The 12068-nt window shown below is 46.6% G+C and overlaps 1 protein-coding gene across 1 annotated transcript in view; it reads right to left on the bottom strand.

Annotated features, from left to right (window-relative positions):
- Positions 1–12068, bottom strand: part of trappc14 (trafficking protein particle complex subunit 14) — an 87820-nt gene that overhangs the window by 23623 nt on the left and 52129 nt on the right. Inside the window, exons 3-5 of the mRNA XM_073048929.1 lie at positions 10092–10221; positions 6784–6870; positions 4777–4897 (exon numbers count right to left, since the gene is read on the bottom strand). Coding sequence (XP_072905030.1) covers positions 4777–4897; positions 6784–6870; positions 10092–10221 — 338 coding nt within the window. The remainder of the gene's footprint in view (positions 1–4776; positions 4898–6783; positions 6871–10091; positions 10222–12068) is intronic.

Here is a 12068-nt window from a genome sequence, read left to right as displayed (position 1 = left end):
TGGTTTTGTGGAACAGTCCATGTTCCAAGCCTATACGGGTATCCGTCCCCCTCTTTTCCTTCGCTACATCGACGACTGCATTGGTGCTGCCTCCTGCACCCATGCTGAGCTTGTTGACTTCATTAACTTTGCCTCCAACTTTCACCTTGCCCTCAAATTTACCTGGTCTATTTCTGACAGCTCCCTCCCCTTTCTTGATCTTTCTGTCTCCATCTCTGGAGATGGCCTATCTACTGATATCTACTATAAGCCTACAGACTCTCACAGCTACCTGGACTATTCCTCTTCCCACCCTGTCTCTGGCAAAAATGCTATCCCCTTCTCGCAATTCCTCCGTCTCCACCGCATCTGCTCTCAGGATGAGGCTTTTCATTCCAGGACGAAGGTGATGTCTTCCTCTTTTAAACAAAGGGGCTTCCCTTCTTCCACCATCAACTCTGCTCTCAAACACATCTCTCCCATTTCCCGCACATCTGCCCTCACCCCATCCACCCACCACCCCACTCGGGATAGGATTCCCCTTGTCCTTACCTACCACCTCACCAGCCTCCAGGCCCAACATATAATTCCCCGTAACTTCCGCCACCTCCAACGGGATCCCACTACCAAGCTCATCTTTCCCTCCCCCTCTTTCTGCTTTCCACAGGGATCGCTCCCTACGCGACTCCCTTATCCATTCATCCCCCCCATCCCTTCCCACCGATCTCCCTCCCGGCACTTATCCTTGTAAGCGGAACAAGTGCTACACCTGCCCTTACACTTCCTCCTTCACCACCATTCAGGGCCCCAGACAGTCCTTCCAGGTGAGGTGACACTTCACCTGTGAGTCGGCTGGTGTGGTATACTGCATCCGGTGCTCCCGGTGTGGCCTTTTATATATTGGTGAGACCCGACGCAGACTGGGAGACCGTTTCGCTGAACACCTACACTCGGTCTGCCAGAGAAAGCAGGATCTCCCAGTGGCCACACATTTTAATTCCATGTCCCATTCCCATTCTGATATGTCTATCCATGGCCTCCTCTACTGTCAAGATGAAGCCACACTCAGGTTGGAGGAACAACACCTTATATACCAGCTGGGTAGCCTCCAACCTGATGGCATGAACATTGACTTCTCTAACTTCTGTTAATGCTCCTCCTCCCCTTCTTACCCCATCCCTGATATAATTTCCCCCCCCTTCCCTTTTTTTTCTTTCCCTCTCTGCCCATCACTCTGCCTGTTCTCCATCTCCCTCTGGTGCTCCCCCACCCTTCTTTCTCCCTAGGCCTCCCGTCCCATGACCCTTTTCCTTCTCTAGCTCTGTGTCCCTTTTGCCAATCACCTGTCTGGCTCTCAGCTTCACCCCACCCCATCTGGTCTTCTCCTACTATTTCACATTTTCCTCTCCCCCTCCTACTTTCAAATCACTTACTATCTTTCCTTTCAGTTAGTCCTGATGAAGGGTCTCGGCCTGAAAATTCGATAGTGCTTCTCCTTATACATGCTGCCTGGCCTGCTGTGTTCCACCAGCATTTTGTGTGTGTTGCTTAACTCTAGCCCAATTGATTTACAATGACCAATAAATATCCTACCAACTGGTACGTCTTTGGACTGTGGGAGGAAACCAGAGCACCTGGAGGAAACCCACGTGGTCACAGGGAGAATGTACAAACTCCTTACAGGCAGTGATGGGAATTGAACTCGAGTTACCTGTATTGTAAAGCGCTGTGCTAACCACTACACTACTGGGCCATCTAATTTTATCCCCATCTACTCCCCCTTCCCACATTCGAGAGAGAGAGTGTGAGAGTGTGAGTGTGTGAGTGTGAGTGTGTGTGTGAGAGAGAGAGAGAGAGAGAGAGAGAGAGAGAGAGGGAGAAAGACAGAGAAGAGGTAAAAGGGAAAACAGGGTGAGGTGTGGGGAGGGGAGTATGAGGGTTGGAGACATCTTCTGGAGGGAGATAAAACACTATCAGTGTTGAACCCTGATAAGTAACGGAGTTGAGACTGGCGAACTTCAGGAGAGAGATGCATGGCAGTCGGAACTAACAGGAGGGTGGTTCTCTGTGTGTGATGTGGGTGGAGGGAACCAGGAGGAGGTGGGATACCCAAAGATGGGTGAAGGGGTACTAGGGGTGTGTGTGAGAGAAAGAAGACAAACATGAAAGGGCCAGAAGAACAGTAGAGGGGAGAGGGGATTAAAGGGGGTGGTATCTGAATACTTGTTCCATTTTAGACCAACCAGGTGGACAGTCCACAACGTGTTGCTCCTCCAGTTTGCGCTGGATTTCAACCTAGCGGTAGAGACAGCTGAGGATGGACAGATCAGTGTGAGAATGGAAAGGGGAGTTGAAATTATCTGCATCTGGAAGTCCAGGATGGCCACAGCCAGCTGGGCGCAAGTTTGCACTGGTCATCTACAGATGATTATGCAGCCAGTGCTTGGTCTCGCTAACGTAGACAAGGCCACTTCTGGAGCGCCGAATGCAGCACGAGACCAGAGGAGGCAACTGTGAAACTTTGCCTCACCTGGAAGGACTGTTTAGGTCCCTAGAGCGAGGAGGAATAGGAATAAATGTTATGTGATGCAAACCCAGAGGGGGCAGAGGGCCATGGATAAGCAGGGATGGGTCTTTCCCAAACTGGAATCCCCTGTTTTGATCCATTTTGGACATTCTGTGAATCCTTCTGAATTTTAAATGATGTGTGATTTGATGTCAAATACTTTCTGATAATGTTCTCCGGTGAAACATTTCATAATAAAGAAGGCAAGTTCAAATCAGCGCTTGGACAATGTAGGGAGCCCACCTCTGTTACACTAAGGACCAAAGCTGATTCTATTGGTGACTCCCAGTGGTATCCAGAAAGTAAAGATTAGCTTTCTGTCACATGCACACTGAAACATACAGTGAAGTGTGTTATGTGCAGTAATAACCCTCACGGACTGAGGGGCTGCCTGTAAGCATTACCACACTTGCAGCACCACCGTAGCGTGCCCGCAGCTTAGTAACCCTAACCCGTAACGAGAGAGGAAACTGAAGTGCTCGGGGGGATCCCACATGATCCCATGGAGAACATACAAATCCCGTGCAGAGTCGGCGACGGAACGGAACCCGGATCTCTGGCGTTGTGAGAGCGTTACTCTAACTGTTGCACTACTTGCCACCCACCCACGCCTCCCTCAACGTAACACTCCAGCCTCCATTCCTTCGCCCACCAATCTTCCTCTACTACTCTGGGTACAGTATTCCAACCTCTCCTCTTCTGTCCTGTGCCCCAGGTGACAACCCTCTGAGGCCCACATTGTAAACCACTCCTCCTCTCAGCCGAGCAACAACCCTTCTCAAACACCAATCCTCCTGCACCCGTTAGCTAGTAACACCCTTGAACAAACGGCGTAGTGGTTAGCACAACGCTTTATGGTGCCTGTGACGAGTTCAATTCCCACCACTGTCTGTGAGGGGTTTGGACCGCTGAGCCCGTGACCACGAGTTTTCTCTGGGTGACTGTGTTTCTTCCAAGTTTCAAAGACAGATATGGGTGAGAGCTACTGTGTTGGCCAAGCAAGCATGCTGACTCTTGCAGGTTGCCCCTGCACATACTCGGACCGTGTTGGTTGCTGATGTAAACTGACACATTTCCTTGTATGTTCTGTTGTCTTCAGAGTCAGGTTTACTATCACTGGCATACTATACTGCGCAAAAGTCTTTGGCACATACAGTATATACATACTGGAGTGCCCAAGACTTTTGCACAGTACTGTAGAAATTTTATGTATTGCACTGTACTGTTGCCGCAAAAAACAACAATTTTCATGACATACGTGAGTGATGATAAACCTGATTCTGATCTGGGTCTCTATTGTGGACTGAGAGTGGGAAGGGAGCAGGGAGGGGAATCATGGTTGGGAAAAGAGAAAGGGAGAGGGAAGAGAGCAGGAAGCACCAGAGAGATATTCTGTAATGATAAATAAACCAATTGTTTGGAATCAAATGACTTTGCCTGGTGTCTCAGGGCTGGGTGTGTCTGCACCCCCACCACCAGCCCATGGGACTCCTTCTCTGCCACCTGCTCCATGCCCCTCCTGCAGTGCTCCACCATCGCCACTCCCAACATCTTTTGCTCCCCCTAGATGTATAAACTCGTTCTCTGCTCCACATTGTGTGTGTGTGGGTGTGCGCCTAAGACTTTTACACAGTACTGTATATGATGAAATTTGTTTTGAGGTAGCAGTACAGTGCAATACCTAAAATATGCCAAAATTACGTGAAGAAATACTTATAAAAATTAAATAAATAGTGCAAAAAGAGAGCAAAATAGTGAGGTAGTGTTCATGGACAGTTCAGACAGACGATGGCGGAGAAAAAGAAGCTCTTCCTAAAACATTGAGTGTGTGTCTTCAGGCTCCTGTACCTCCTCCCTGATGGTAGTAATGAGAGGGCATGTCCTGGGTGGTGGGGGTCCAAAGAAAGCTCATCTTTCTATGAAACACTCTTCCCGTTACTGCCTACCTAACAATCCTGAGCCCATTCTGCAAACCAATGCTCCTCCTCTCACACCCCTTAATAAGAACCCTCCCTCTCCCTTACACTCCCTCCTCCATCAAGGTACCAGGGGAATCAATCCCCAGTAGCCCCGGGTGTTAACCAATCCCTTCAGTGCACACTGGAGGCAGGGTACTGGGCTGAAAGGAGCAACAGCAGGGGCCAAGCCAGCCCCCTAGATTGACCGGGAGCGCCGCGTCTTTTGCAGAACCCGTCATACAGCTCGATAAGACGTTAAGAGGCAGCTCTCACCAGACATTGTCTACGAGCAAGACGGAACCGTCGGGCATCATGGGCAAGTAACTGGCGTTAAAGTTTGGCAGGATCCGCACATCCTGGATGGAGATCACCTCTTGAGAGGAGGTGTTTAGCACTATCAGGGTGGAGAAAGAGCAGCCATTTCAACAATCGTCACTGTGTCAACAGCCAAAGCACTTAAAATATTGCATTCTGATTAATAATTATTGCATTAAATAGTGCATCCAATATGAAACTGCAGCACCTTGCAAAGTTTGACACTGAGTTAGGACTGGTAAAATATAAAGCGGTAGAAAGAAAGAGGTGGGACAGCTACAAGCCAACAGCACAAGGTGTGTGGAGGTAAGGAGCAGTTCAGGGTCAGCGTGGTATTCAAGCAAGCGTCGTGAGACAGTAAGTGCACACATGCAAAGATTAACTCAGTGGTTGGAAGGGGAGAGCCAGCATTCAAGCCTAGTGAGGGCAAGGTGGGTAACAAGGTGTTGGCGAGGCTCTATTGGGAGCAATGTGTTCAGTGTTGGTCGCCCTGCTAATGGGAAGGTGTCGCTCAGTTGGAAAGAGTGCACAGGAGCTTTACGAGGATGTTGCCAGAACTTGAGCAACTCAGTCATAAGGAGAGGTTGAGCAGGTTGGGACGTTTTTCTTTGGAGCGTAAGAGAATTGAGAGGTGATCTTATTAGAGGTGTATAAAATCACCCTATAGGTAGGGTGAATGCATAGTCTATTTCCCAAGGTTGGGGAAATCAAGAACTTGAGGGCACCAGATTATAGTGGGGAGGGAGAGATTTCATAAGGAACTGACGGGCAACTTTTCCACCCACAGGGTGATCAGTATATGGACCGAGCAACCAGAGGAAGTGGTTGGGGCAGGTACGTTAACATTAGACAGGTAGACGGATAGGAAAGGTTTGGAGCGACATGGTCCAAGTGCAGATGTAGATGGGAATCTTGGCTGGCATGCCAAATGGCCTGTTTCTGTGTGTATTACTCCATAACAAAGAAACTGACTGGACTGTGGGTGAAACAATTGAAGACAAGTTAAATCCTTAAACTTTGGTGTAACTATTACCCATATCTTTGTAGGTCTCCAGTGCAGGGAAAAAGAGCAGCTCGACTGATTGCTTGTCTTTTCCATAATTAAGTCTTTTAAAGTGAATTGGTCGCTACACAAAGTGATCACAGCCACAAAATAACTCCACCATTCAGACAGGACAAGTTCTTCACCAGGAGAGCGATGCACCTTTGAAACCCTTAACTCAATAGGGTCCTGGAGACTTGGTCAAAATAATGGTGGGGCAGACTTGCTGGGCCTAATTCTGCTTGTATGTCTTACGGCCTAAGATCAACAGGTCCCTGGATACAGAGGGAACGAAGGGATTGGGGATTAGTGCGGCAAAGCGGCACTGAAGTGAAAGGTCGGCTGTGATTTTATTGACTGGCAGGGCTAAATGTTTAAAGGGGATGCGCAGGGTAGGTTTTTGTTTTAATTTGGGGGCTGCCTGGAATGGGCTGACAGGTGGTGGAGTTAGATACAACAGAGATGTTCAAGAGGCTCTTAGGCAAGTGAATGGACATGGACCAAGTGCAGGGAGAAGGGATTATTTGATTAGGTATCGTTAGCTTAATCAGTTCAGCACAATGGTATGGTCTGAAGGGATCTTCCTGTGCTGTCTTATGCTCTATTTACACCGTCAAAACCCAGGGGTCTTAAGAGCAGAGATCGATCCGAGTTTTTCTTATTTTTGGCAGAAGAGTCACCAGTGGTTTGCTTTTTTTGCGGGGTAGCATGCGGATCAGGGAACGGAGGATTGACCGACGAAGCACTTGGCAGCGGGCTCAGTTCTTGTGACCGCCAGCTGCTTAAAAACACGGCGGATTTAAATCCTTTAGCCTTGAATAGGCGATCAGCAGGGACACAAGAAAGGGAGGGTGGGGGGGGGGGATGGAGTAAGAGCGCGCCCCACACCACCGTGTCAAGCCGCGGCCGAGTTGCCCTCTTACCTTTGACCACAGTCAGCTGTTTGCCCGACACGTTGAGCTGCTGGCACTTGACTGTAGGAGGTGGTAGTACTGTTAATAGTGTACTCACTGTGGAGAGGGCAGAAAGAGAGGCCGAAGACATTACACAGAACCCCAAAGTACATTTAACACAGGGGGCTATTCAGCTCCCAGGGAAGCAATCCCATCACCCCCCACCCCCGTAGCATTGTTCCCTCATACCCCTGCAACCTCTCCTTATCCCTTATCCCAAATGCTTGTTTCCAATTTTGGATTTTTGTAATAGTTGAATCTACATAATGAGACAGCTTGGGGGGAACGCAAGTCTAAACATAAGATCTATTTACATTACATATACAAATACCCTGAGGTAGCTTTATATATTAGTTTTATAACTGTGTACACGAGACAATAATGTTTACCTTCAACCATCAGAAATGTTCAGCAGGTTAGATTTTCATTAGTGGCAATCTTGGCAAACTGGTCAAAGGATTTCTCTGCTGCTTCATGGTCAGCAGACAGTTTATCACCGCAAATCTTTTACAAAAATAATGCTGTGACTTTTCTTAAATTTCTGCAATCAGTATTCACAACTACTTTCATTTTTCAGCTTGTCATGACAGACTTTTGCTTGTTTCGTGATCTTAAACTTTTGGTTTAAGATGGTGCTGGTGAAGCCCAGCGACTACTTACTGGCGACAAACAAAAGAAAGAATACACTAAATACTTTATTAATAACACTTTTTCTGGTAAAGTTTAGGGTAAAACATCACCGTAAACAATGGAGTGGTGAGTAAAGGTGCAGCTGAGTCAAGGTTGAAGCCTGCTGGTGTGAGGTCGAGGCATATTCGGGCCGAGCAGAGGGAGGAGAGGCAGATTCGAGGCCTGTCCACCTAATCCTAGAGTGAGGTTTGAGTGATCTAAGTGCCAGGCCGACATGGGAAGGTCTGGTGCGAGCTGAAATGTGGAAAGGAGTTGGTTGGGAAATACCAAATTTATTTAGCCTCCTGAGGAAACAGAGGCATTGGTGAGATTTCTTGGCTGTGGCACCAACGTGGTTGGACTAGGTGAAGTTCACTCCGAGGGGTATGAAGCTCTTCACCTGCTCAACCTCAGAATCATCGATGTGGACAGGAGCTTGTGCACTAACCCCTTCCTGAAGTCAACAACCCAAGCTTTTGCTTTGCTGATATTGAGCTTAGTAACACCTTGTCATGAAGCCATATTCCTCCAAGAGAACCACAACCTTGTGGTGAGGTTTGGAGGCTTGCGAGCCTCAATGACCCAGAGAACTGTGTTGACTGGAGTCAGGGCCTTGTGCTTTGACTCTTGGTAGGGTCACCCATACCAAACAGGTCAAAGGGTAGAGGCCAGTCCTCCAGGTTCAGGGTTCAACTAAGGGCTAACAAACCAGACTGGTAAAAAAAAAATGGTTATAGAAACAGCAATGAAGAATCCTATACAGAGATGGAGGACCCAAGCACCTGCAGCATAACAGCAGATGAGATGACACCACATTAGTAAGTACCCTATCTCTTTCCTGTAATCTGGCTCATCGTTATTTGAGATGTGGCCTTAATGCTAGTATTACCTGTAAACATATAGATGACGTTAGAAAAGGCCTTTGAATAAAAGACAAAAAAACTCCCTCACCCCATTACCTAAGTGTTCCCACAACCAATGGACTCACTTTTAAGGACTCTTCATCTCATGTTCTCCATACTTATTGCTAAATTTTTAAAATATATTTCCATTTGCACAGTCTATTGTCATCTGCACTCTGGTTGAATGCCCTCGTTGGGCAGTCTTTCATTGATCCTGTTAGAGTTACTATTCTATAGAATTGTTGAGTATTCCCACAGGTATGCTTCTGGTCAAGATGGCACCAAGATGATTCCTTGGGTGAGATCTTCCAAGTACTCAATTATTTCAGCTTTTCTACATCCTCTACTTATTCTTCTTATCTTAATTCTCTTTTTGAAGCTGTTGGAGCCTGGGACTTACAGTCTGTAGTTTGATCGAGTGAGCTAGCACTCTGATGTTGGAGAAAACTCCAGGAGAGAAATGCGACGACGAGCTACTACGAGGAGAAGCTCAGAGACGAGATGATGGACCATGATCGACTATATTTCTTGTCAATTGAAGGGTCGAGGCAGATTGAAAACATTGAGGCAAATGCAGAGCAGAGCGAACGCTTCTCAGAGAAGAGGCCACAGGTTCGAGTTGCAGCTGTCAGAAGGGCTGCTGGGTCTCGATGCTCTTGGAGATGTTATCAAAATTCTGAGGTTTAGGGATTGGACTGTAGTTCACATTGGCTTCTTTCAGCTCTTATGTTCTTTTTCGTGTTCTCGCCCATTCTTTCTTGTTGCGAATTGGCAGCCTGGGGGTTTGGGTGACCTTTAGTTTTTGTGCAAGGGAGGAGTTGGGGCTATTGGGGTTTGCGAGTTTTTGCTTCTTTTTCTTTTTGTGCTAGGGGGCAAATTGATACCTTCCTTTCAACTACTTACATTTGTTTTGTATTCCACGGCCATCTGGAGAAGACAAGTTTCAGAGTTGTGCTCTGCATGCACACTTTGATAGTGAAATGAACCTTTGAAAATTGCATACAGTGACATATATGTACTTCGACAATAAAATTTACTGTGAACTTTGATCACTGTTGTAGACTCGACCAGCTCTGTCATGGACACAACTTTCCCAACCACTGAGGATGCCTTCAGAGGCAGTGTTGCAAGCAGGACACCTATCACCTGGAACACGCCCTCTTCTCATTACTTCCATTAGGGTGGTGGTACCCACACTCAATAACTACCAGTTCCTCTCCGCCATAGTTTGGAATAGTCCATTATTCCATGGTCACTACCTCATTATTCCTTTTCTTTGGACTATTTATTTTTGTACTTTACAGTTAATTGGCATCACTGTAGCCTAGTGGATAGCATAATGCTGCTGCAGTGCCAGTGACCCGGGTCAATTCCCACCACTGTCTGCAAGAGTTTGTACGTTCTCCCTGTGATGCGTGGGTTTCCACTGGGTGCTCCGGTTTCCTCCAACGTTCCAAAGATGTACGGTTTAGTAAAATTGGTCACATGGATGTAATTGGGCCAGAAATTCAAATAATTTTTACATCTTGGCACAGTACTACTGCCGCAAAACAACAAATTTCATGCCACACAAGTCAGTGTTAAACCTTATTCTGAACAGTAAGGAACATAGGATCGGAGCTTTTACCACTGACTATTAACCGTGTGAAGATACACGGCCTCTGTGTTCATTCATCTGTACTGCTGGCTGCCCCATCGTTGCCGTACCTTGAGCTTTGAAAGTGCTTTGATCTTCCCTGAAGATCTTGGAAGGGTTCTGGTGTTGCAGGATGGTCAGGTAGCCATGCTCCCGCACCTCGGCCTTCTCCTGATCCTTCTTCCAAACCGTGACAATGATCTGTGGTGGAGAACACAGGGCAGAGGGTATCAGCTCCTGGGTGAAAACAGTCAGGAAAGGGCAAAGGCAGCGGAGGCGAGTCAGGATAAGGCAAGGGATAAGATCATGTGCAGGCAAGGCTGGTTAACAGAGTGTGTAGTCAGCCCAGGCAAAATTCAGATTCAGACTTCTCTTTAAATCACATATTTTAAATATATATATTTTGTATATAAAAATATAGAGCTAAGGTGCCCAACACTTTTGCACAGTACTGTAGTGATTTTATGTATTGCACTGTACTCTTGCCACACAAAACAAATTTCATAACATATGTGAGTGATGATAAACCTGATTCTGATCTGGGTCTCTGTTGTGGACTGAGAGTGGGAAGGGGGCAAGGAGAGGGGAATCATGGCTGGGAAAAGGGTAAGGGAGAGAGAAGCACCTGAGAGACATTCTGTAATAATAAACCAATTGTTTGGAATCAAATGACTTTGCCTGGTCTTAGGGCTGGGTGTGTCTGCATCCACACCCCCCCTCCCACCTGGGCCCTGGCACTCATTCTCTCCCACCTGTCCCACAACCTCTCTCATGGTGCTCCACCATCACCATTCCCAACTTCCTTTGCTCCTGTCAGGTTTACAAACCCGATCCCCGCTTCACGTTGACAAATATAGTACAGTGCAAAAGTCTTAGGCACCCTAGTGGTATCTATATATGTCCAAGACTATTGCACAGTACTGCAAATTAAGTTATTGAATGGTGTCCTACTATGATAAGATAAAGATTAATTTTATTTGTCATGTGTACATCGAAGCATACAGTGAATATGCTGTTTTGTGACAGATCAAATCAGTGGAGATGGTGCTGATCCGGGCAGCCCACAAGTGTCAGCATGCCACACCCCCACCACACTCCAAACTGGAATTCTTTGGAATGGGGAGGAAAGCAGAGGCATGGGGAGAACGTGCAAACTCCTTACAGGCAGTGGCCCAGTAATAGTATTAAGCTAACCGCTACATTAAGGTGGCGCCCCACCCGAAGATTCCTTATTTGCATAATTATGAATCACACTACAATACCTGCATTGTACAAACCAGCAGAGAGAGCAATAAAGAGAGAAAGGATGAACTATGAAACTAAGCTAGCCAATAATATAAAAGAGGATACCAAAAGTTTTTGTTCAGATATATAAAGAGTAAGAGATGAGAATAGATTATTTGACCACTGAAAAATGATACTGGAGAGGTAGTAATGGGGATGAACTGAATAATAATTTTGCATTAGTCTTCACTGTGGAACACACTAGCAGTATGCCAGAAATGTGAGAGTGCCAGGAGGCAAAAGTAAGTGTCGTTGCTATTAAAAAGGTGTTTTGGAAGCTGAGAAGTCACCTGGACGAGATGGACTACATCCCAGGGTTCTGAAAGAAGGAGCTAGAGAGGTTGTGGAGCAATTAGTAATGATCCTTCAAGAATCACTACATCCTGGAATAATTTTACAATTTAAGATGGGAGCAAGGCAGAATAAAGGGTATTATAGGGCAGTTAGCCTGACTTCAATGGTTGGAAAAATGTTGGAATCTGTTATTAAGGATGAGGTTTTGGGGTACTTGGAGGCACATGACACAAGAGGCCAAAATCAGCATGGTTTCCGAAAGGGGAAATCTTGCTTGACAAATCTGTTGGAATTCTTTGAGATGATAACAGGCAGGATAAACAAAGGAGAATCGGTGAATGTTGTTTATTTGGATTTTAAGAAGGCTTTTAACGTGGTACTACATGTGAGGCTGCTTAACAAGATAAGCGCCAATGGATAAAGCAGTGGCTGATTGGCAGGAGGCAATGAGTGGGAATAAAGGGAGCCTT

The sequence above is a fragment of the Hemitrygon akajei genome, chromosome 6 (genome assembly GCF_048418815.1).
Source record: "Hemitrygon akajei chromosome 6, sHemAka1.3, whole genome shotgun sequence".
Lineage (NCBI taxonomy): Eukaryota > Metazoa > Chordata > Chondrichthyes > Myliobatiformes > Dasyatidae > Hemitrygon > Hemitrygon akajei.
This window is presented reverse-complemented; position numbering and strand designations above follow the sequence as displayed.